Source organism: Notothenia rossii, assembly GCF_949606895.1.
Source record: "Notothenia rossii genome assembly, chromosome: 1".
Taxonomy (NCBI): domain Eukaryota; kingdom Metazoa; phylum Chordata; class Actinopteri; order Perciformes; family Nototheniidae; genus Notothenia; species Notothenia rossii.
The window spans coordinates 84,980,568-85,007,070 of record NC_136912.1 but is presented as its reverse complement, the minus strand read 5'-3'; the positions used below and the strand labels follow the sequence as shown (position 1 = coordinate 85,007,070).

The 26,503-nt window shown below is 39.4% G+C and overlaps 1 protein-coding gene across 4 annotated transcripts; it reads right to left on the bottom strand.

Moving 5' to 3' along the window:
- Positions 1–96: 96 nt before the first annotated feature.
- On the bottom strand, positions 97–26,426 carry osbpl1a (oxysterol binding protein-like 1A). 4 transcript variants are annotated; one of them, XM_079679193.1, is made up of 29 exons: positions 26,133–26,426; positions 22,835–22,964; positions 22,679–22,764; positions 22,522–22,596; positions 22,282–22,393; positions 22,034–22,119; positions 20,614–20,758; positions 19,883–19,950; positions 19,749–19,793; positions 19,571–19,644; positions 19,287–19,350; positions 19,097–19,198; positions 15,376–15,504; positions 15,165–15,246; positions 14,722–14,828; positions 11,457–11,619; positions 9,149–9,335; positions 8,287–8,362; positions 5,612–5,746; positions 5,387–5,484; positions 5,100–5,282; positions 4,464–4,571; positions 4,173–4,262; positions 2,806–2,929; positions 2,439–2,555; positions 2,202–2,325; positions 2,019–2,109; positions 1,307–1,327; positions 97–809 (listed from the first exon to the last, which is right to left on the bottom strand). In XM_079679193.1, exons 2-29 carry the CDS (start codon positions 22,956–22,958, stop codon positions 707–709), a joined length of 2,919 nt encoding a protein of 972 aa, XP_079535319.1. In that variant the 5' UTR covers positions 22,959–22,964; positions 26,133–26,426; the 3' UTR covers positions 97–706. The 4 variants fall into 4 exon arrangements, with proteins under 4 accessions (XP_079535319.1, XP_079535320.1, XP_079535322.1 ...); XM_079679194.1 differs by having other exon boundaries at positions 2,439–2,552; XM_079679196.1 differs by lacking the exon at positions 1,307–1,327.
- Between the last annotated feature and the right edge of the window lie 77 nt (positions 26,427–26,503).

The window sequence follows — 26,503 nt, the reverse complement described above, 5'->3', positions numbered from 1 at the left end:
CAGATGGGTGGTCATCTCTGAAGTGCTATAGATTTTGACTCTGACCTTTGTCTTGCATCCCAAGCGTACTTCACATAAATTGTAAAAACATACTCGATACATTGAATTGATTTATTTAGGTTTCCCAAAAAAATACTTCCAATGCTCTATACAAGGAGGCAGAAACGCCTTGAAATCTAACAGTTTCTTCGACATGATGTGACCAACTCAACTTTATCCTAGCGGTTGTATAATACCGTTTTTTCAGGAGAAACAGCATCCACATCAACCTTATGTTTTCTGACTAGTGGTTTGTTGAGTGAACGACATGATGAGGTCACTGGTGGTGTGTAAAGTATATATACAGATATACATTTAGAGTCAAGACACTGAACATTTAAAAGAAAACAGATAAAACCATGAACCCCTGTGCATCCGCAACGTTCTGCTTTGCTAAAAGTCCATTAAGAGCAGAAACAAACTGGGCTCACTCTAAATACAAATCCTACATTTCAAAGCATTGTCAAACAACTTTACATTTCATCACTTTTAAATATGGATTATTGACATTTTGATGCACAATCTTACCAGCATGAAGTAGATTAAGGCCCCACAGTTAAAGTACACTGATTGCATATTGTTTGTAGTTATTATTCCATTTAAAAAAAAGATTAATGCTGCTCTGTATAAAGTTCACTGTATGGTTAATTTCTGCATGAAGTGTCCATTAGTAAATGTCTGGCAGCTGGCTGTATTTCCTGTCCCAGTATCCAGCACAAAAGAGCCAGTCCTGGGAGTTATTGTGGGGGTTTTGCCCCTGCTGAAACCACCTGAAAACCAACAGAGACACATCAGCATTCAGTTTGAGCTCCATTGAATTAAACACTTCTAACTGACATCAACCAGAGAATCACAACGCAAACAATTCAGGGAAATTGAGGAAGGAAGGGCAGGCATGCTTCATCACAAGGTTATGGGTAATTTGCATGGAAGTTGTCCGTTTGTGTTGTTTGTTTTGGACTAAAATGAATGTTTTATTGTTTAATCTTTGAAGTATAGAAGCAGTGAGAGACATGATTTGGGAGAAAGGACTCCTTTGTTGTTGGAGTATTTTAAATAAAGCTTTCATGCTGTTGGAAGGGAGAGCAGATTCATAAAATGTCACTGATATTCTCTCATATTGCAGCGGAAAGCAGGACACAGTTATGTAGATTAGATTACAATTCAGATATAAGAGGCATTTTGAAACTGAGGCGGCAAGCTCTTATGATCACATCACATCTCAGACAAATTTCAGGCACATCGCACACACAGCGGAAGCTCTAACCTTGGGCCCAGGGCAGGATTCCTTAACGTCAGAGAGAGATGCAACAGAAAAAGAAGTCAGATGAAGATAAAATGAAGATTTAGCCAAAGCATTTCAAAGCACCAGAAAGAGTACAGAAAAGGATAATGAAATTGCAGCACTTAAAACAGAAGCTGTATGTCCACGATGAAAAGCGTGTATTAAGTAAATACAAATGGAAACAACGCTGGCACAAATAAACACAGAGTAATCTAAGTTTACAATGTTCACACAAACATAGTTTTGGAGTTAAATGTGTAGTCTTATCGTAATACATTAAAACAGAACCAAATCAATCTTGATGATCAACAGTTAAACGTTCATTTAACAAAATACAGTCAACAGCATTGCAAAATGTATATGAAAAAAAAGATAATCAGCGTCAGGATAAGTTTGTTTCCCGAAACATTTCCTTTAAAGACAGAAACTTCTTGTGGAGTTAATACAACATATGAATTCCACTTTATTTAAGCAGCTTGAACAGAGGGCATCCATATGGATTCTCTATTAATATTAAATACTGTATCAATTATTGCCGTTTCATGCACCGGATGAAGGCCTGGAATAGGTTTTTCTTTTCATGAAAGATTACTACAATGAGATTAATGTCACTTTGAAAACTTCCTGCGTACATTAGCTGACTGCTTAAGGGAGAGGAACACTTTGAGTTGTGAAGCTGCATCCTCACACTCACCTCGTCTTCCACTCTTCATCAGATTTGGAGCGGTTTTTGCGAGCGGCTCGCTGTTTGTCCTCCAGCCTTTTCTTCTCCTCACTGGCTAGGTCTATTGGGATAACAACATTGTAGAGTTTCAGATTAAAAGGGAGAGTATATTTATTCTATCTACAGTTCCATTGTGATGCCACTAATAATTACCAATGTCCCCGTTCTCCATGGCTCTGATGTCTGGCCTCAGCCTGCAGTCGGTCTGAGGGATCAGTCCCTCCATCTCCTTGTGCAGCTCGTTCAGTTGCATTGCAAAGGAAGTGAAGCTGTACATCTGCAGATGAAGACCAATTTGGTATATTGGAACATTTCAAACACTCAAACACCCGTGCCTATTTTGAGACTGCGCTCTAATTAAAGGTTATAATGTTAATTAATCGGTGAGACCTCGACAGAGTTGGCCGGCCTGGGTGCGATTCTCCACAGCAGCCGGCTGCCAGGGATCATCTCCACGGTGTCTGCAGCTGGAGAGGGAACCTCTTCCTGATCCTCACTGCAACCCTGCTACACACACCACAAGTGACAAACCCATATCATGCTGCACTGATATTAATCATGCTCTCTGAAAGATGTAATCATTACAGTGTTTATGATAGAAAAAACTTAATTATGGAGTTTAGCAAAGAGCTGATGATATCCTCAATCTATCTTTCTTAAAAACCTGATATTTTCCATCAAACTGCATTGTTCCCATGATGAATAACAATGTGAGATTGATGTGAATCCCTGCTGTTCGGAAGGAAGCAGCTCGTACCGCTTTGCTGCTTTTTTTCTCCCCTGATTTCTTGTCGTTTTTCTTATGTGCTTCGAAGGCGGCAGGGTCCACAACATAGAGGCACTCTGTCCACTTCCCATAGAGAGCACACAGCTTCTTTTTGCTGCGAAACAAAAACACACAAATCAAACCCTCACGCACACACACACACACACACACACTGAAAGATAATTATGTTAGTCGGCATGAATCCTTGTGTTCCTGAATATCTCAAGGTTGCACTTTTTAGTCGTGTTGTTGTGAGTCATTTGCTCTGTTCTTTTAGAAGCCCTATGTCCTTCTTTTTTGATGAACCATCTGTTCTTCTTTGATTTGTTCCTTTGAATTCTATCTGCCTCAATGACATGCAGACTTCAGAGTTTATGCCTGTATCCTTCAAGTATGGGCTCAGAACAGTCTCATAATACACACATGCACACAGAAGGCAGGCTCCATGGACCTGTCAGCTCCGGACAGCGCAAAATGCGTATATGAAGTGCTACATCATGAACGCAAGAAATCATACCCTCGTGGGGGCGCGCTCATGTGATTGGCTTAGAATGAAGGAGACGTCTGATTGGCTATAGATAGAACAAATTACAAGTACGAATCGGGTGACCGTCAGGGGAGTCTCAAAAAACCCACACACGAATGCACAGCGATCCGTGAACAGAAAGCGGTTTGTGTTTGCAGGTTCAGAGGATTTAAACGGAAAACAAATATGTGAGGATCAAAAATACATATGTAAAATGTTTCTGTATTTGGATTTTATTTACATGGATATGAAACGCAACACATTTGTGTGTGCATTGAAAAACACAAGTGTGGATCCGGAAATACAAGTTTGAATCCTTCTGTGTGCCTGTGTGTATTATGAGACTGTTCTGAGCCAGTTTACATGGTAATTGATTGTTGCTTTTGTTGATTGATTTGCATGATTGTTTGATTTTTTTAATGGGCTCGTTTAACATTAATATTTTCAGGAGAATGACCCCAGCTAATCAAGCTTACTTTGTAGGTCCTGATTTACAATTGAAGCGTATTCAAAAACAGCTTTAAAACCCTTATTGAGTCATTGTTCTTTTAAAATATGGGAGCATAAAGAAATATGTTTTGGAGGGGATCAGCCGGATCTGTATGTTGCAATATGTACAAATAAATAAATCAAGGTTTATCTATAAAGCCCAATATCACACATTTTGTAGTCTCAGGGGGCTTTACACTTTGTACAGAATATGACACAAAAGTGTTTATGCAGATGGATGAGTCAGTGTGTCCACTATTTTTCTCATCATTAGAAACAACAACCAAACACATTTAAATAGAGACTACTTAATTAAATGTTTTGAACATTGTGTCAGCCGTACCTTTTATCCAGAATATATCCTTCAACCTTGTGGAGTTCTTTGCCAAAAAGGCCACATGGTTTGAAATTCAGGCAGCACCTTTCACCAGTTCTAGATGAAAGAAAGGAGAGAAACAGCATGACCCTCTCACTCTCTTCAGGCTGAGTCATACAAAACTTCCTCATCTGCTCTGCGTATTTTCCTTCTTTTTGGTCAAACTTCCTCAAAATGTTTATATCAACCCTTTGAACTTGTTCTGTTTGACAGATATGCGCTCTACTTACTGATTTCTGACTTTCTTTTTCCTCCTACCTGTGATTGATCACCTCCACATTTCCATACTGCTCGATCCACAGCTGGCCCACTATGATGTTGTGAACACAACATGTGGGGTTTGTCCATGTGTAGGCTTCATTGTACCTGGAGAAAAAAGTCTGACTTAAAGGGGATCTATGACTATTTATACATCAGAGACTGTTTACAGGTGTTGGGGTTACAGGGAGTACAGCTGCATATGTGGAAAAACACGTTTGTTTTATAGATTGTTGTGCTTCAAAGGGTGCCGTGTGAAGTCTCACTAAGTGATGTCACTTGAGCGATCGTGGTGAAGAATATGTTTCTCATCTCTGCTGCAGGCTCTAGGCTTCAGGCTCATTAGCAGCTAGTAACATTACTACGATTACATGTCTCAGATCTAAGACTACATTGTCTGTGTTAAAGTTGCATTGTGGGTAATGTAGCTGCTGGGTTTTGAGTAATATACAAAAACGGGGGTGCTTTCATGATTGGAAAGAGTATAAATATGAATTAACAAGGCCAAAATGTACAAGCCTATACAAAAGCCATAAAGAAGAGTATTATAAGATTTACAACCTTTTTTTTAATGTTATCACAGTTTTTATTAATCAGATTTTTTTGTTTTTTAAAGAAGACCAATAATTGGCTTACTTGGGCAGCTCCAGCGTGATGACACCTTTGGGCTCTGCTTCCACACTCTTCCCCCAGAACTTGAGTTTGGGATAGATGGATCCATGAAACACAAAGTCTTGCTTCAGGCCCTCAGCGTGGAAGGCGCTGACTGGAGGATGGTGGCTCACCTGCTCCGAAATGAGCCTGAAGCCCAGATCATCCCTGGAACCACAGGGAAGCATCAAAGTGAGAAGAGGATTCTAGTAAACACATTTAAGATGTCTGTATTTGGTAAATAGTAACAAGTTCCCTTTAATCTCACTTACCTTACAAGCTCATAGGTTTCTCCCAGCAGGGGGTTGAAGGGTTTACCTGTCCGCTCCCACTGGGAGGCGACAGCAGACACTGCAAACGCAGCCACACACTGCCAAAAACATATTCACACACATTATACACACTGAACTCAAGGGTACTCTCAATTTAAATAACGCTGCATTTAAGATAATTTTAGCAGATTGCATAAATGTACAGGAAGTCACAGGACGTTCTACCTTCATCCTCTCTACAGAGTCTGGCACGGTGTTTGCCTGGTGGATCAGGTAAGTGTGCTCCATGTACTCCGTCAGACGCTGCAGGAAGCTGAGTGGTTCGTTGAAAATCACTGGCATGGTAATTTTGGACAGTTCCTAAAATAGACATATAGAGGTATAACCACATTCTTCATAAGATAAAAATAGACATATAATGCCATATATATATATATATATATATATATATATATATATATATATAATGGAAAGTAACTCTCAGTGTTTCCCCTATATACATTCAGCAGCGGCGCAAGCCAGGTACCAAAAAAATAAAATATTTTTTTTTTACATTTTTTTGTTGTTGAATACATTAAAATAACAATCCGTGGCCACACAGCCTCTGTGAGCGAGCGAGCGAGACAGAGAGAGAGAGCTAGAGAGAGCACACCTTTAACTATTTAATATAGTTGTAAAAAATAAAGTAAGAAATCATTCCAATGTGTACTATAAGACAGTAAAAAAACAGTTTATAAGGGGAGTGATTCATAAAATATGCATAAATAGAAAGAAAGAATGCTAACTAACATAAGATAAGAATAAACAAGTTTAAATGATTTGTTATGGTTTGTGATCATATTCTAAAGATGTTTGGATTATTGAAAAGTATACAGCTCCCTTTCATATGAGTGTTGAGAGCTGTGTCCATAAATTCATTTTGTGCTCAAAGTGCACCAGATTGATGCTTTTAACTTCAACATTTAAAAATAAATCTTCCCGGGGGTGCATGCCTAGAGGATGTGAATAAAATAAAGCAGGTTAAAATTATTAAATTGCATACATTTGATTTTTGATTGTTTGTTATGTGGATGTGTAGTATTTGTGTTACTGTATGTTCAATAAAGGTGATTTAGCAAAATACACCTGTAGAGCCTCAAGGGCCTTTCTTGTGCTGGCAGACATATAGAAACATATTGGCGGGGCGCACTTCGCACACACAACATTTTTTGCTGTGCCTTAGCACCGCTGCTATGACTCCATCCTAGGGGAAACACTGAACTCTCAAAAACAAAATAAACACAAGCTTAAATGTGAGGGACTGCGGATGGAAAGTAGCTCAAAGATACATTTGGCATATTTACGCTTGGCACATTTATTGTTTTAAGTGTTCATTAATGTGCAATGTCCATACCAAATAAATGATTAAAATAAATAAAAAATAAATGCATTATATATGGTGGAAAATAGAACCTACAATGATCTTAATAAAATTAAAAAAGTAAAATTAAATACAAACAATGCAATAAATCAAGACAAACAAAGTGCAAAAAAGGGTTTTAGGTCTGTATAAAAAAAAGCTAGTGAAAGGCTGAGAGATACTGTATATTTGTATCTTCTTTTAAAATATTTACCAAGCTTCCCTATTATTTATAATATGTTCCATTGCTTTAGGACGTTATTAACAAAGGCTGCATGCATGATTTCCTTTCGGATGTCTCTGTGAAGATTAACAATAGAGTTTTTCCGTAACTAATGTCTTTGTATAAGTGCAATAAAATCAACTCTAAATGTTACAAAAAGTTCAGAGCAGCTAAAACTCAAGTAATGAGCTGTCCTTTAGGCTTTGGTTAAAAGCTGAGCTGCACAGTTTTGAATGAGCTCAAGTCTCTCAGTGTCTTTTTGAAGTGGAAGTAAAGGACCAGGCTTCATTAAGGAGAGAACAAAGAAATTCCCTTCCCACAGCAACTTTGAAAGTGTTGAAAAGGCCCAGGAGTATATTGATCTTTAAAAATGCTGTAGTGGCTTATCTACCTCATTTGTACAGTATACCCAGGTGAATGTGGCATAAAAAATACATTTTGTCTTTGAACAGGTAAGAAGTTAGTCGATAAAACATTATATTGTGTCACATTTTGTTCATTGGGTTTTTACGATGAATCATTTTTAAAAAACAGTCACATTTGACCGCAAACAAAAACGCATACACATGCCCTTTCTGCACGATAAGAGGGTTATTAACAATAATAGGTTTATGACATTCCATATAAGGATTATGGGGCTTGAACTCTTTCATGGTCAAATCTGGGATTAAAGAGAAATACAAAGTTATACCTAACCTGGTTCTCACATTTCAGCCAAAAAAGTGAATGCAAGCGTAGCAACATCAATCACAGTGCTTAAACGTTCATATTTAGCAGGTCAATTGTTTTAAATGTTCACTATATAATCTTGAAATTGCTGAATTTTTGGGCAAATTTGAGGCAGCAGGAACCCGCTGTGAAAACTATTTACCCATCCCCATGTACTGTAGTTGCTTGAATAGTTGTTTATTTACAATCTAGAAGTTACGGAGCGACACTATTGTTAATTAATATACTATCTTTTTTTCTCCACCCGATGAATTTAAGTCCAATAATAATAATAATAATAATAATAATAATTCATTGATTTTATATAGGCGCCTTTCAAGGTCGCCAATAATCCCTATTTTAGTTCTGCTCTTGGTCTCCTCCTGAGGGAAATATGCAGCTTTTTAACAGTGCAATGCTCCACTATGTTCACTACTATTGTATCACTAGTCTTTAACTCAGTGTGCTACAGTTTTGAGTTTGGCAGGTTGTGCAACAGTGGGTTTATAAAGAAAAAATAGCTAGCATGGCTTGTATACAATACAAACGATACATTAACATCATTCTCACCATTCCAATGCAGTTCCTCAGGATACTCCAAATACTGAAGTCATTTCTCGAAAACATCGGTGCAGGTAAACTAGTCCTAGAATAGACACACAAACATTAGCACACAGTTGTATTACTTGTATAAGGTTGATCAATGAATCGACCTTGTGCTTGCACTTTAAACATAGACACTTTTCATTAGAGTAAATGTACCAGACACATAATAGCTGCAGGCGTCATATCTTATTCAAATGAATATAGTCCACATAAGCCTGCAATGTATTGTGTGTCAAACTGGAACAAAGCCCAGAGGGACAACGAACACGGGTATCAATGGTCGTAAACAGCCCTCCAAATCATCCGTCAGCAGGAGAGACACAGCAGATCATCCAGGTCAGACCATCTTCAACTGGTTCACACAATTAAAGCACATAAGCCGTGTAAGAATATAACAAGAAGGGATAATGCTGTTGGAATCCATCCAAATATTGTAAATTGTTGGCCTACTGTTGAGCTGCCTTGAGGGATTAGCCAACATGGAATCACACAGCAGACGGATAATTGCATTACACTGTGTGACCTTATCAATTTTTAACAGCTCCAACACACAGAGCTCTGTTCTTTCAGGACAACTCTTTCTTTTTCCTTCACCAGGGCGCATCCTAAATTATTCACACGACGAAGTGAAAAGACCCGAAGAAGGATGTTTAAAATGGAGAAACAAAGAGAAAACTTAATATAACATCTTATATTAATGACATATTACAGGAAGAAATACAGTATCTGTTATGAGTGGACATGCCCTTTTTGAAGTTGGTTCCTTTTGATGAGAGGTGGATAAAAGAGCATTTAAGAAACCGTGGGATCATACCGCACCGCTGACCTGTGCTTTGTGATCCCGTTGGGTTGAGTGTCGTCCTTGTCGCCATGGTGATCCTCCTGCAACATTCTGCTGGGGCTGCTGCAAGGGCTGCTCGATAACATGACAGAGCCTTCGTCCTCCGCCTCGTCGTCCTCAAAGGAGCGGCTGGCCGTCTCAAAACCACTCAGGGAGATTTCCGACTCAGAGTCTACCACGGAGACAATTCATCCACTGTTAGTATTGGTAGTAAAGGAAGTGGGTAAATTAACTGTCAAAGGACATAAGATCAAATTGTGTCATATGAGGGATATAAAAACAAATATTGTTAGTAACTGTTGATATCTTTGACAGTCTGATAATAAAGCCACACAGCATGATAGCTATTAAACCTAAACAGATCAGTCAGGCCGATCATTTAGCAGATAATCCATAAAAATAAACTGTATTTAGCAGTACACCAGGGTTGTGTGTCTGGTGTGTGCAGGTGACTTGTAGTTCTCCACTTCCAGCAGTGCTCTCCTGAAGTTTTACTGTAATCTTTGTATCTGGGTCATCCACGCCAGAAACCTTTCTTGGAGCATTCGTATGAATTTTAGTGGTTGTGCAATCAGTATCCTAGGCAAATAAATGGCAAAAACTTGCAAAAAGCCAAAGATTTGTATGAGATGAAACAGGGCTTACACTGTTCGTCTACCGAAGAGCAGAGACAAGTTTATTTAAAGTAGGTAATCACCTTCATCGAGCCTCTTAAAAACTGCAACAAGCACATCTAAGGGAATGTCTTTTTTTTTAATTATATGGTAGCAGATATACTGTGTCAGATCTTTAAAACTTTGTTGTCAAGTCATTTTGTTTTTATACATAAATGCAACATGACTTGACTTTATATATGTATTTAAGCAATAGCTCACGACAGGCCGTGGTAGCCTATATGCTCAGTATATCACAGCTAAGGGGCGTGCTTCGCGGCGGGCCGAACCACGCCCCTTAGCTGTGATATAATGAGCATAAACCACGGCCTGTCGTGAGCTATTGCTTAACTATATGGTGTGTAGTATCTGTGGTTATATAAATAAGCAATTTGGTAAGACATTTTAAACCTTTTTAAAAAGTGGACATTTTCTCACTTCTACTTTAAAACGATGAATTGATTCCTTATTAATGCATCTATTATCACAACATACATATCCTTTTTTTCATAGTTATTTTGTATTTAATTGATTGTGGACTGTCATATAAATTAGTTAAATAATCTATCAATTATTATTCACAAAGTAATCATTCGCAATCATGCTCTTAGTCTACACAGGGGTGTCAAACTTATGGCCCGGGGGCCAAATCCGGCCCGCGACTTCATTTTATGTGTCCCGCAAGAGCTTGCAAAGAATATAATACGTTTATTATACGGTTACATGCTACTTTACAGTATATCTATATATGTTCATTTTAATTAATTTCTTATTTTATAGTTATTTATCATTTTCCATTTTTATCTTTGATTTATCCTTAATTGTATTGAGGTGAATCTGTGCTGTGCTGTTTTTCAATCTTACCCTGTTGCTGTTAAACCACTGAATTTCCCCACGGGGATTAATAAAACTCCATCTTATTTTACAAAAGCATGTTGCCCATAAACTATATGTCCCACAATGCATCTCATTTTGTGACATGCACACTGAAGAGACTTGCAATTATTTGCCCTAGACTTCTGCTTTCAGACGTAGTTAATTATGAAGTTATTACCCTATCCGATAACAATCCAATGCAGAGGCAATAATATAATATAATACATTATTTCATATATATGATGTATTTATTATATATGTATATTTATATAGTTACAACCGGCCCTTTGAGTGCGACCATAATGCTAATGTGGCCCACGATGAAATTGAGTTTGACACCCCTGGTCTACAACATTAAAAGCACATCTCATGCAGAAAAGCCTTCACACAAAAATAGGATAAAATTTAATAACTGTTAAAGATGAAGTTTTAATATATATCTAAAAAATAAGAACAAGCTTCTGAAACATCTTCTATTTCGTAGCCATTTAAAAAAAAACAATCCTTAGTTCAGTTTAAAAATGCAACTACACCCTGCAGGTTTCTCAAACACCCAAATCACTCAATCAGGTGAAAAGGCTTCAAGTTATTTCAACACAACCAGGCAACATTTGCGCTTACGTCACGCTCGAGGAGACCAAATACCGCCAGGAAAAAAGTATTCCAGTGTCCTATAGGTGAATGACAGAGCAGCGAGTGTGAGCGGGAGCTTGTCACAGAATCTCCTGCATCTCCTGAGCGTGTTTGATAACTTGTCAACTCACCAGACAAGGCGTCGTGGAACTCATCCTCGCTGAGCGGACTCCGTGGTGAAGATCCCTTGACGACGGATTGCTCAAGTTCGTGGTGCTCAGTGGCGAGAGTCTGCAGCACTTCAGAGAGGATCTTATTCTTCTCCACCTCCTGCTCCAATTTCACACTGCGCACCTGAGCTCCCCACACACAAACACAAACACCAACAAAAAGAGAGAATTGAATAACTCGTAGGAATATTCTATGCTTTTTATGGCTATTAACATTTTATGTGTGTAACTATGAAACCAGCTGTGATGCAAATAAAAAGCCCGTTGACTGATTGATCCTCCCCTCTGCACCATGCTGTCATTATCAGACCAACAGCGAGAGACGGAGATGGAGCTGAGAGGGACGGGCCGTGTTTATCTGTAATGGAGGACAGCTGCCTTGATGCCACCTTCTCAAATGGCCTGCCGGAGAACATGATTCCCGTGAAGGAGAGGGGCTCAAATGACAGGTAATGGACTCAGATATAAACCATTGGCCAACCTCCCTTTTACACAACACATTAGTCTTGATTATGTGGATATGTGCTTTTTTTTTTTCCAGCTGTACCTTTCTGAAAAGAGCCTCTCACTGATCATGTGTAAATATTAAAGGGTAGAGTACACCAAAGAGGCAGGGTTTTACTTTGGACTGTAAAAGAAACAAATGGTGAAATGTTTGAAATGGTGTTTTATCCTCCACAAGAAGGTAACCATGGCCAGAAAAGTCAGAGTGATGTTGGGAGAAAGTGATGGAAGACAAGGATCACTGGACCTTATTGTAATAAACTGAACTTTCAAGAGAACATTTCTGCTGCTTGACACCTACTCAGGTGCTGCACAGTGCAAACCAGCGCTGCAGGTGGTGGAAGATATTCTGTATATTTCCTCCACAGACCCCGCTGTTTCATTCATGCTGCAAACCATCATGTGTATACGACATATACAGTGCAAGATTGAGTTCTTTATAGAGACCAGGCCTATTCATGGTGAGATCCTGTGAGCCTTTTATCGTGCGCTCTGCCAATGCACATCGCGGTTCAAAAGGCTGCACAGCTGAGAGCTGCCGGCCCGGCCCAGGTGTAAACCCTGAAAGCGCCGGACTGGCTGTTAAACTGAGAACATTCAAATGTTTTTTGGCAGCCTCTGTGACAACCGGTCCCTTCTAAAGATCCCAGAGATATCAAACTATCTGTTTTGTCAGATGAAGCTGTGTTAGTCAGCATGAGTTTGAGGAGAAAAAAAGGAGGGAAAAATCATAGTAACTGATACTGAATTCTACTGCTTTAAAAATGCAGGCTTTGGTAATTAACAATTCAGTCCATGTCTTAGCTGTTTTATGACAGAAAAAGCTGAATGGAGTGTATACAAAAAAAAATACAGAAACTGTGAATTATCATGTGAAGGTGAACACCCCTTGATATACATAATCAACAACTCAAGGGTGCATTCATTAGTGCATTCAAACACATCAAAGGCAGGAGCACGACTACATATCAGTATGAACCATCAGTGGGGTGCACACTGTTACTAATTATCACTCTGGTGTGACGTTAAGGAAGAACTCTGCTTCAATGAACCAAAACTGGGATTGGCCATTAGTCATAGTCACCTATTGATTGTACATTTGGGCAAACTCCATTTTGTGTTTCAGCCTACCAAATTCAGATATTAAACCAGATTATGATTAAAATCAGACAAGGCCTCTTGATTTTAATTAAGTGCTATATATTCAGCTGCAGCATACTGATTTTCTTGAAGTAATTCTAAATGAATCATCCCATCATATAAACTAACTTCAAACACTGTTTTTTATTACATTTATACACCATATTTTTGACATATGCGTACCTTCCAGTCTTAAAATCAAAACCGTATACACTTGTTTACATAAGATAACTTGCACATTTTTCTGCTTGGAATTTTGTGGTCAGTGTAATAAAATCCTGCAAGTTCATCATTGTTTGACTTCATGTTTACATACATTCCTAATGCAAATTAATGTAAAGCTTTAATTACTTACAGAATCCAGTTTAACTATCTACTTTGAGCTTTGATTATATAAGCTACACTAAACCTCAGGATGCAAGAGCCTCATAAACTAGCATCCAGAAATAGTCTGATTATGTGAACCATCATGTAAACGCTGTGTTTCGTCAAGTGTTACACAAATAAAGTTTTAGATTATGACAGAATTGATGTACTGGGTTGGCGCTTGTTATGAGCTATAATCTGTGCAATCTATTTTTCTCTCTTGCTGAGATGTAACCTATCCACTGAATCCTTCCATTATAATCAAATCCATTGAATAACACACAAAGAAAACCCATCTGACAGCCTTAAATCACTGCACTCCACTGAGCTGCTTTTATAAGGAGGTGTGAAAAACTGAATAGTGCTGCCGCTTTCTTATATAACATGTTCTGTTTGACATTTTATTCAGAAAAAACCATCCCCTTATACCTGCAGGTCACATACATGAGAATTCTCCTAATTACAGTATTGATAGTCTGCAAAGGGTGGGGGGGGTCCTTAAATAACAACAAAAGTAAAGTACATCTTATCTTAAAAAATCCGCCAAGTAAATTACATTTTGAGTACATATTTCACCTCTGATTTATTCAGCTTAAAGGGGCCCTATGCTAATTTCAAGGTCTAATATTTGTATTTTGTGACTCGACTGTGATGTGTTTCCATGCTTTAATGATCAAAAAGCTCTTTATTTTTCTCATACTGCAAGACCTCTTTTCACCCTCAGTCTGAAACCAGAGCCAGGCCTGCTCTGATTGGTTAGCTGGCCCGCTCTGTTATGATTGTTCAACCAATTAAAGATGTCCTTCCCCTAAGCCTATCACAAACAATGTGTTGGAGCGCTAGCCAATAGAAGCGTGAGAGTTACATAGTGATGTCATTATGTGGCTGAAGTAAACAAAGGACTATAATCAAAACAATTCTGGCGGGGCGGGGGGAGAGTGAGTGAGAGAAACTCCCTCTGGGAACTTTGGGATTTAGCCTTTACAGACCATTTACATGCACACAAACCTATATAACACTACAATGGAAAACCATTAAGGCATAATAGGCCCCTTTAATGTCTCAAAATAACATCACATAAAACCAAAACTTTGAGTAGACTTAAAATAAAATTATTTTGCTGACAATATACACTGTACAATTAAAAAAGCCTGACTAATAGCTGTTAACAGGCATTCAAACAAAGACATGTGTTACTGGGGTAGCTGACACTTACCCCTTCCTGTCTGGAGAGGAGGCTGAGACAGACACTCAGACTGGAGCTGGTCTCGCTGGACAACTCACAGATGTCTTGTAATTTCTGTGTTACGGCGGGTGGAATCCCTGAGGGGAAAACAGCACCAATGAAGGAGCATTGGCACAACTAATGAGTGGTATTAAAAAGACAAACAGCAGGAGAAGCTCATATGAAGTTCCAGTTTTAAAGTGTTGTCAAGCTCTCAGAACAGCTACAGACAACAAGCACAACGCACCTCAAAAACAGACTCTTACAGACTTAGTTATTAGGACTTCAGACATTATTCCATTAATACAGTGTATTTCAATCGGCTTCAGGATGCTTGTAATTTTAATCATACGGTTTTCTTTTACACTTCTCCTTCTTCTGTGTTAGATATATAATAATATTTAGAAACAAAACAATAAAATAACAGTGTTTACTTTCTGCCAGACCATCATTCTTCAGCAGGGACAGGAAAGCCTCCACTTCCTTCTCCAGTTTCTTCTGGCTGGCCTCCGCTGCCTGGTTTCATAGAGATGAGACTTCAGATGAACAAAAGCAGCGTGGGGTGGGTGGCTTTCTAGTTCAGCGAACACTCTACGGATCATTATTCTGACATGGTAATTATGGATTTTATTTGTTAAGAGCCACCTGTAGTGAGTTTGTGAGCTCCCCGAGTGACATCACTTCCTCCTCCTCCTCCTCGCCCTCGCTGCCCTGCTCCTGGGAGCAGTAGTGTGTGCTGTACGCCGAGTGCTCCTCCAGTGTGTCTATCCATGCCTGAGAAACAAAAAACACATTTGTATTTTCATGTTCGTCATCAAAATCGAACATGTTGCTGATTTATTTAAAAGACGTGAACTTTATAATAATAATAATAGCTAGGATTTATATAGCACCTTTCATGAGACCCAAGGTCGCTTTACAAAGAAGAACAGGAGTAGAAACAAACATAACAAAAACAAAAAGCAGTCAGACAAACAGTCAGTCAGACAAAACAACAAATAGATTAGGGGCCAAAGGCCTTAGCAAACAGATGGGACTTGAGGGCCCTTTTGAAGGTGTCAAGTGTGGGGATGTTGCGGATCACCGCAGGGAGAGCGTTCCAGGGGGTGGGGGCTGCAACACTGAAGGCTCTGTCTCCGAAGGTTCGCAGGTTGGTGTGGGGGGTGGTAAGCAGGCCAGAGTCTGAAGCCCACAGGTTCCGGTGTGGGGCGCATGTGGGCGAAGGATGTCCGATAAGTACTGGGGGGCATGGGCATGGAGGGACTTGTAGGTGAGGAGGAGGACTTTGTAGGTAATGTGGGACTTGACAGGCAGGGTGGGAGCGATGTGCTGCCACGGCTTTGTATGTGTGAGTACCGTAGCAGCACAGTTTTGAACATACTGGAGCCTGTCCAGGGTTTTGTTGGGGACCCCAAACAGGACACCATTGCAGTAGTCCAAGCGGGAGGTGACGAAAGCATGGACTAGGGTTTCTGCAACCGACTCAGAGAGTGACGGTCGGAGTCTGGCAATGTTCCTTGGATGGAAAAAGGCCGATTTGGTAACAGACTTGATGTGGGAGTGGAAGGAGAGGGTGGAGTCAAGGATGACACCCAGGTTGCGGGCTTCAAGGGATGGGGAGATGGAGCAGCCGTCAACCTCAAGGATGAAGTCACCAACATTCCGGAGCAGCACCTTGGGTGCCACAACCATGAGCTCTGTTTTCCTGCAGTTGAGTTTGAGATAGTTGGACGACATCCAGGTTTTTATGTCGTGCAGGCAGTAGACGAGAGACTGAGGGGGGAGCTGGGAGGATGGAGTAGTGCTGAGATATAATTGGGTATCATCAGCGTAGCAGTGGAAATTCCATGATGGCGGATGATCTGGACGAGGGGGAGCATGTAAATGGAGAAACAGGAGGGGGCCAAGCACAGAGCCCTGGGGTACGCCGTGATTGACTGGGGCCGAGGGTGAATTTCAGCCATTAATGGTTACAAACTGTTCCCTGTTATAGAGGCAGGATGTGAACCAGGACAGGGCTTCCGACCCTTCGGCGGGTCCGAAACCACAACATCTGCAAGCAACAGTGTCTGAGGGCTTCTTAAGATTGAATAAACTATGAATCGTTATATCCCTGTAACGGGAAGAAACTCAGCTAACTGATGATTTTTTTTATTTTTAGCAAAAAAAAAACACAAGACTAGCGCTGAGCCTCTGAATTAGCCCTGAGCGAAAAAATCCTAAAGCCATTAGCACAGAACTCACGGTATAACACCCTTATTACTTATCATAAATGCAAATCCAACCCATCGATTAGCATCGCGAGATTACACAGAATCGATAGGTATCTGTATCATCACTCCATTATCAAAACTCGCGACATGAGAAACAAAAACAGACATCACAACACGTGGCATTAGGTAGCCAACACGACAATATGTCTTACCTTTGTTGTTGTCTGATCAAAAGTTGTCTTAAATGGAATTAAAACGATAAAAACGCTGCTGAAGGTTAATCCATAGGTTAATCCAATGTGTCTGTGTCACTTTTAAATGGTTTCTGATAATCCATCAGCAATAAACCTAGTTTTCAGTTTTCAGATTTCAGAGCGTAAGTTAGGTTTCGCTTTGGGCAAACTGCGTGCGCGTAGCTCTCATTTCTCAATGGTAACGTGTGTGTGTATGTGGAAATCCCCCTTCGATTCTATTGGCTCTAACAGTTCAAAAGAGATGTCAATCATCAAAATCGACCAATGGGTTCCAGAGAAACGGCAAATACGCCCATTTCCACCGAAATGACCCCAGAGGTAGAGTTTTTTTTGCTAAACCTCTCTAAAAAGGTCAAATGTCACTTTTTTTGCATCAATCTTGATACAGGCTATGTTGTACTTTGGATTCCTAAAGCTTTTAGTCTACTAACCCATCATCCAAGGGTGGTTTTCACTATAAGTAAAAAAGAATCTTTGGACGGACACTATAATTTACAGTTTTTTACTATGTTCAATCTGAATTTTCTTTAAAATACAAAAAATCTATATTGATTCTGACTCTTCTACATCCAACTCACAGGTTTATCATTACTTTGAGAAAAAAGATGATTAATTTACCCCTTTTAGAAGTGAAGTTATTGTCATTTGTTGTGGAAAGGTCATTTTCGAGCCTGAGACCTGAAAAACAGGCTTGGGGTTTAACAGGCTAGGAGGTCAGATAGGCGGGCGAGGAGGATGGTGTGGGAGATGGTGTCAAACGCTGCAGAGAGGTCCAGGAGGATGAGGATGCTGAGGCAGTCAGATCCAGCAGCAATGAGGAGATCGTTGGTGATCTTGATGATGGCGATCTCAGTGCTGTGTTGAAGTCTGAAGCCGGATTGGAAGGGCTAATAGAGCTCATGGTTGGTCATGTACAGATGGAGTTGGCCGGCGAACACTCTTTCCAGAGTTTTACTTGGAAGGGAAGGTTGGAGATTGGCCGGTGGTTGTGGAGCTGACCAGTTTGGCCACTTGGAGAGCATCCACAGGGGAGAAGGAGGAGAGGTTACAATGGGAGAGGCGCGGCGCTGGGGGTGCGTTGCCAGATGGATGAGGTGCAGGTAGGGGGGGAGGGCCAGGCGTCAGGAGCTGCTGATGGATGGCCTCGACTTTCGCTTGGAAGAAGTAAAAAAAATGTGGAGCACAGATTGGGAGCCCCTGTGGGCTGGGGGGCGTCAGGGGGGCATATAAGCTTTTAGAGGCACACAAAAATTGTGTCCTGAAAGAAAAAAGTCCACAGCTGTGGTAAATAAGCCATGTGCTGGGTATGAAGAGGAGAGAGTAGACTTTCTAATTTGGTACTGAAAGGCGAGTTTCCCTCATCTGAATTTCAAGTTTTTATTCTGGCACCAGGAGCTGCAACTGAAAGTGTGCATTAGGTTATGGAGATGTCTGCAATCCATTATTCATTAGCGTTTGGGAGAGTGCCAAAAGACAAAACTACACAATGACACAATATTTCATTTCTCAATATTTATGAGTCACCAATTTAAATCAAGTCCCCTCAGCTTTTTTTAACCTTCAAGTCTCGAGTCTAACGCTCTGACAGAAGACTTTGATGTTGAAAACAGTGGAAACACAATTTATACTGATAAAAAGAAGGAAAGGAGGATAGTTTGATCCTTCAAATAAATGTCTTAACTAATATTTTAATGCAAGATATTTGGGAACATACAGCTATTTAGCTATAGGTTTTCAATATTAGACAAAACTAAATGTTGCCACATCAAAGATTTCTACTGACAAATTTAGTCACGATATAATTATGTTTGGCAGACTATGCAAAATAAAACATGGATCAATCCTTTACAATTATTGCATAACAATGTTCAAAGCAGCGAGAGCAGGAATTGCACTCACTTTTCTTGTTGCCTCTGGGTGGTTTTTGGGTGATACTTTGAAGAGATGCACGCTGTCATCAAAGCATTTAAGAGTAAAAAAGCAGCTGTCTTTGGCTCGGATCTAAAACAGTGAACATCAAAAGCATTCTTTTGAGCAAAAGTTATATTCACACAACGTTAAAATGTGTCATTCTTAAATGTTGTCATACCAAACACTGCGCATTTGTGAGGGATTTGCAGCCTTGTCTTCTGACATTATCAGCAGCATCTGACCTTCAAATGAGGAAGAAAGAGGTGAGGTGTTTTATTTTTCAGGATTACTTTGGTTGAGAGGTGACAGATTAGTAATGATGATTCAGAAGACAGATTTCTTTTGTTTTTTATTTGTTACTTCCAGCAACATTCTTATCGAAAGTGTGCAGCACTCTATCTGGTGCTGACATATTTTCAAATTGAATCAAGGAGCACAGCCAAATTGAAAGATGCCACCTACTGTTTTGAGTACCAGGATATAACCCCATCTTGAAGGACGACCCAGTACGAGCGCCAGCCAAAAAATCTGGAGCTCTGCAAGGGAAGAATCAGGGCTCTGATTTTCATTGATTTCTATTTTTGTTTTGTCTTTTCTCACTTCGACAGAGGCTAAGAGAGAGTGCAGCACTACACCTTACCTTCCAGATGAGTCCTTCTTTCTTTTTGACATGCCGGGTCATTCCCTGCAAGGACCACAGATGGAAAACATGACGGGAGTAAAAAAACAAACAAAGACCAAAACAAAGTGGATGATTGTCAGCTGAGCACTCACTCGATTTACGTTGCTTTCAAGGACCAGCTTCATTGCGATGTCACTAGCCAGGTCAAACACTGTCTGTCCTGGGAGGTGTGGGAGCACGAAGCAAGAGGCTTTAGTACAACAGAACACATGTTTACAACTGAAGAAAATACTGATTTCATTACATTTACGGAATAATGACATCTATTATAAATATCAATTTGGTTTACAGTCAAACAGGCCCAGCTTTGGCAGTTTTTTACATTTTGATAACGTTAAAGTCAAAGAAATTACCAGAGTTTTTTTATTTATTATTATAGGTCAAACAAAATGTCTACTTAATCAGTGAGTTGCTATTCCTGTTCGGGTGAAGGACCTTTTAAAATAAGTGATAATTGTATTTCACTTAACACCTTAGGGAATGTTTTTTAATAAAAGCAGCAATTTTAAAGATAGTTGCGTTTTTAAAAGGATATGGGCTAAGGATAATCTAGATTTTCTTACTGATATTCTTTTATAATTGATGGAAATGTCTTTTTGCTTTTTAATGTGCCTTGTACCCTCAAGCCCATCGTAGCCACCAGTGTGGTGAATATAGGTGCTCAGAGGAACAAGACACAGAGCAAAACTGTATTAGGTTTTTGCTGAGAGTATTCTCTGCTGGATTACTCGCCAGTTCCTTGTTTCTTTTGATCTTGCCATGTGGGGAATATAGAATGTATCAAGTTGTATCCTTTAAAGACAGGGGGGCTTTTGAGTCCTACCTTTCTTGTTTTTGATGTTGGGGCTTGCTCCACTTTTGAGCAGCTTCAGGGCACACTGCCTCTGGCCCCGATAGGCTGCAGAGTGCAGCGGAGTGTTACCCAGCAGATCTGTGCAATTGATGTCTGGGGTCTTCTTCCTGCTGAGCTGCAGCGAACACACACAACCAAAACAGATGGGTTGTCTGGTGCCAAAGTCCTGCAGGTCTATTATTTTGCTGAGAACTGAAGCACAACTCTTCTCCCTCTATGTTCAAGAGCCAAAGGTATAATTACGATGTTTTGAAGTAAGGTTGTTTGAGGTGTTTATCCACATTCGGTGTATTACCTACACAGTACATGGCGTTCGGCATGCAAGTGTAGAGAAACACACAGAGAAGCAAATGTATTTACTGAGGTCGTCAGTGGTAGCAAAAAAACATATTTTGAAACCTGAAAAAAGGCCCATCTAACAAAATCTATATCTGTTTACGATTTATTAAGAATATTGAAAGTCACTTTCTATATAGGTTATACACTGAGTGTGGATGAATACCTCATACAAACCCACTTAAAACAAATCCAATCATCCCCTTAAGGTTTAAAACTTTCCTGCTTTTATCCATTTTGTGAGATCTGCTGGCAAATATCCCTTTTTTCTAATGAGGCTCATATAATGACAGTTATATTTCAAGGGAGTAGTCATTTTTATACTTGTCTGGACTTGTGAATATATGAAGCTGTTTGAGAGTGTATACTGGAGCACTCTCACATGCATGCAGTGAAAACACACTGATGGACTGACATTGACATTCCTATCAGATCTGAATAAATATTGTAACATCATGTTATTCCACAAAACTGACTGCAACAATTAGCTTAATTAAGCTGAGGATATTCCACACTACTTAAAAGAGCCTTCTTTCCACCTTTCTTAAGCTCTTTTCTGTTCTTTGGTTTTAGCGCCTGGCCGACGCGCTCACACATCAGTCAGAGATATATTGTTTGTTTTTGGTACATTTATTTCCATGTTATCGTTTCCATTTCTTCACTGTTCGTTCTCTTCTTTAAACACACAAATGAAGGTATCTTATCAGACGATGTGGAAACAGTTTTCGTCATTTAAATAAACAAATCTTCTCTTCTCTGCAGTGCAATGCAGCAGTCAAAAAACCGTGTGGCTTCATAACCAAAATAGAACGCAGAGTACAATCAGCAGGACTCTTTTAACCAGCTGGAGGCAATCGCAGCACCAATCAGCTGCTCCGCCCCACCGTGGCTGCGGATCCCGATCAAATGACACCAATCAATTATACTCCATTACATACATTAAATGATTGAATAGTCAAAATAATAAATCAACGTTTTAGCTCCTACACTACTATTGCTGTTTAGGACTTTCATTTCCTTTTTGGCTGTACTAGATCAGGTATATTGTACTAACCAGGTGAGTTAAAGTTGAAAGCTCTCCTTCTCGTGCAGCTTCCAAAAGCTCCTCTTCCAGTTTCCTCTCCTCCGTTCTCTCCGCCGCTGATATCGATAAAACAATTGGATTTACAAGAAGAAAGGTCGGAGGATTTAAAAATATATACGTTATTTTAACAACTTGTATGAATAGATATTAAGACACTAAACATTGAGATCTATACAAATATGTTTTCAGAAAATCAGATGACAGCGTGTCTCTCTCACCTTCTAACATGCCTCTGATCTCTGCATTTTGAGTGACATCTTTGGGAATCTGTGCTGTCCCATTGATGACAGTAGCGCATGCATCATAGTGGAGCAGCAGCATGACAACCTCCTGATCAATACGTGATTGGTTTATTTATTGATTAATTCATTGAATGAATGGATGAATAATTGCATGCATGCATCAAACCATACTCATCAATAGAGAATCAAAAACAGTAGAAAGAGGCATTGAGGTACCTTTCGTCCTGTGAAAGCAGCTTTGTGCAGCGGTGTATCTCCCAGATTATTCGGCAAGTTAACATCTGCACCTGCCTTCAGAAAGTACAAAAAACACACTCCATCCCAACATTCCAAATCTAAAGCTTTTTTTGAAATTGTATTAAAAAAAACGTACCTTTAATAATTCCTCCACCACATTTTTGTGACCAAAGTAACAGGCCAAGTGAAGAGGCGTCCATCCAAGGTTAGACTTTCGTTTACCTGAAAACAACACATTGTATTACATCAAACATCGAGATTGATAGTGTTTCATAAGGTCTGACTCATGTACCTCTGTAGTTTATGTTGATCTGTGTCTCTTCCTTTATTTTGGACATGAGGAGCCTCTGAATTCCCGCAAGATCTCCGTTCCGGGCGAAACTCAGAAACTGTTCCTCTGGCTCCAGCTCCTCCATGGACCCCTGCAGAGGAAGGAACAGCACAAAGAGATACTCTATATTTCTGAGACTAAATTGTACATCAAAATATGCTTTCAGAAGGACACATGCACAGATTCACTGAAAAGAGATCTACTGGCTTTAGAAAGTCCATGCTACTGATTATTTAGAGCTGAATAGCAAGTAAACTGAGGCGCCTCTAGCTTATTCTATAGAGGAAACATTTGAATAATTTTGTAAAAAACAAAAAAGATACTACAAAAGTCTTACGTAAAAGAAATGCAACACCCTATTCATAAAGTTAAGGGACTTAAAAGAAAGATACAAAAAGGGATAACGTCTACAGCTGCAGTTTTAATTGTCAACTCACCTCTTCCAAACACCACACCTCAGTTTTGTAACCCAGGCTTTCAGCTAAAATGTGTGTGTGTCTCCAAACCAAAGCGTCAGGTCAGGGAGTATTAGGCACTCTACACTTTGTAAAGTTTTAAGTACTCTCTGTGAAAAGTAAACTGTACTTGATGAGTAAAAGCATTGGAGTGCACTTTTAAAGCGACTCTTCAAACCTCTAAGAGAAATTGTGACTGGTGATATACATAATAAGTCGTCATATCACTTGGTTAGGGCATGTGAGGACGAAAGTCACAAGAGCCTGTTTTGCCATGCAGTGAGTACAAAGCAACTGTCAGAGTTATTACACAATATGGTCATCAGACTAGCTGTACAGGAAGGAAACCTCTCTTTCCCCTTTATACTGTCTAACTCCACATGACCATATTTGCAGTTAAAGGTTGGTACGCAGAGACAAAAAACAGAACGCATGCTTAATGTAATACCATGGAATGTCACATGGCTATGACAAATAATAAATTAACCGCATCGCCATCAGAGGATAAAAAAGAAGTCTGCAGAGAGAGTTCTCGACTGGCACTCAAACAGGTTGGGAAAGCATGTGACACTAACGGTTACTAAGCCTGTCTTTCTACTATACACCTGCAAACACCTGTACACTTTAGCAACAGCATTATTGGAGTATATGCAGAGCTTTAATGTTTAAAATCGCTTATTTATATGAATGTATTATATTACCTAATCTGATCACTCCTTTGACCTCTTACATTTTTTTTCTAATATTTTAATAAACCAAAAATGTTGAATCCATTTTAATGAATAAAATGCCTTTTTATTTGGGTGTTTTATTAGTCTGGTAAAGCAAGCAATTTGAATACATCAACTTGGGCTTATTTTTCCATTTCATGTACCTTTTCATTTGTATTCCATTTACTTTTTATTTATTCCACAACTTGTTAAGAGGCAAAGATCCTTAATTTTGTATTTCATTTATTTGAGAGCTTTACAAGTTAATTTCCAGATGAATAATTACCATTAAAAACACATTACAAGCTTATAACATTGCTTTGCTTTTCCAGATACCTTCGAGTAAAAATACAAATAAATGGACTCATAATAGTTTGGGGACGTAAACGGTAAAACCATTTTTTTTAAATAATCATTTTTATAGCTCAAATCAAAACAGTTCACTAAATGTGTGAATGGAAATATAGCCGGAAGCGATGACAGCTGTAACCAGGTGACATGAAACCAGCTGATGTCTCATTAGAAAAACACAGCTAATAATCCGTATTTGAGGAAGTGATCCTTCACTTAAGTGTAATTACTAATTGGGACTAACGTTACAAAGTAACGCGGCACTGTAACGCAACTACTTTTTTACAGTAACTAATAGCGTTACTGGTTGCATATGTCACAGGGTAACGCCGTTATAGTTACTGTAATTTATATGGGTGCGTTACTGCGTTACATTATGATGGAACTGAACCGAATCTCCCTGCGGATGTAACTTACAGGCGAATACAGCGATGTCCTCTCACAGTACCATGGAAAAGTGAAAGTAACCAGAGAGGAGTGCTGATTGGTTAACGCGGGGTAACATTTCAGGGTAAGCCAATCAGAGACAGAGTTGGGCGGGTCTTGCCTTATGGGGAAAATACACACACACTTGCTAATGCTAACACACACACACACACACACACGCACACACACGCACACGGAAACGCTCACCACCAGCGCACACACACAATGGCAGATGCAAGTATCAGCGAGAGCAGCAGCGCATTTGCAACTTGGAAATATAACCACTATTTTCAATTTGTGGGGATAAAGGACGCAAAAAAGCTTACCGTAAAATGTAAACTGTGTGCAGGACAGAAAGCATTGTCCGCATTGAATAACAGCAATGCCAATCTCCTGAAGCACCTAACTAATGTACATGGGGCTATAAAACTAGCCGCCACAAAGACCCCACCGTCTCAACAAATGTCTAAACATATCTTTTCTGTTTTATTGTTCTACTACATTTCGTAATGATAATTGCTACAATGATGGGGAGTTGTATTTTCTCTTACTGTGCCACAGAACAACACAAAAACTTGTATTTGTATTGTTATAATTTTTTTAAGCAAAGTAAAGTAACGTGTTACTAGTTACTTTTATAATTTAGTAACTAATAAAGCAACTAGTTACTTTTTGAGAGCAGTAACTATATCTATTACTAGTTACTTTTTAAGTAAAAAAGTTAGTACTTTTTAAAGTAACTTGCCCAACACTGCTAATAACACACTGTAAACATACTTAATCACAAGAACACATGCAGCATAATTAGTAAATTATGTTAGGAGTATGTTCTCAAAGTGGAGAAAGTAGAACACTTGTCCCCTTTGACTGTAAAAGTATAATAATACATAATTAGTATTACTCATGCACATTTTGAGATATTGTTGGTAAAACTGACTTAATTTTTTTTTTCTTGTTTGGCAAAAATACTGGAAATATGGTCACAAAGAGACATTATCACAGTTGTTGTTTTGTGACAACCAACAGAAGAACCCTCAAAATGTTATTATAAACTACATTACAATTATTTAAATAATGTATAAGAAATTCTGCATATCTTCGCAGTTGGGAAGGTGACATGTTTTCTTTTTAAAAACCTGCTAGATAAATACAGTAGGCCTATGGTCAAAACTAAGATACTCCCCTCTGAAATGCAGTGAGGTAGAGGTAGAAAGTGACTTTATAGAAAGAAGAAAGGAGCTAGGCTACATTTTTTTAATTTACATTCCCCCTCAGCAATTGATAAGCAAACAGAAAATTAATATCAGTGACACTTACTGCTGTTTGTCTTCCAGTCCTGAAGTGAAATCCTCAGCCCTCACCAGGCCCTCTGTGCAGCTGCATGTGATGCCTTAAGCCCCACTGAGCTGTTTCCTGCTGCTGCCCTGCAGCACACAAACACACACACACACACACACACACTCTGACACATCACCCTGAACACACTGTCATACACATCTTTCACATGATCGTCTTCCACCGACACTGAGCTGACTGATAGCGAAACAGCTGTCTGTGTCACACATCCACCGCTGCTTTCTGTTTACACTGCCATCAGCTGATCACATCGGAACTCGCCCAAGGTAATCATTGGTCCCTTTCAAAATAAAAGCACTGCTAGTTATTTCAAACGCTGAATACTTTGTTAA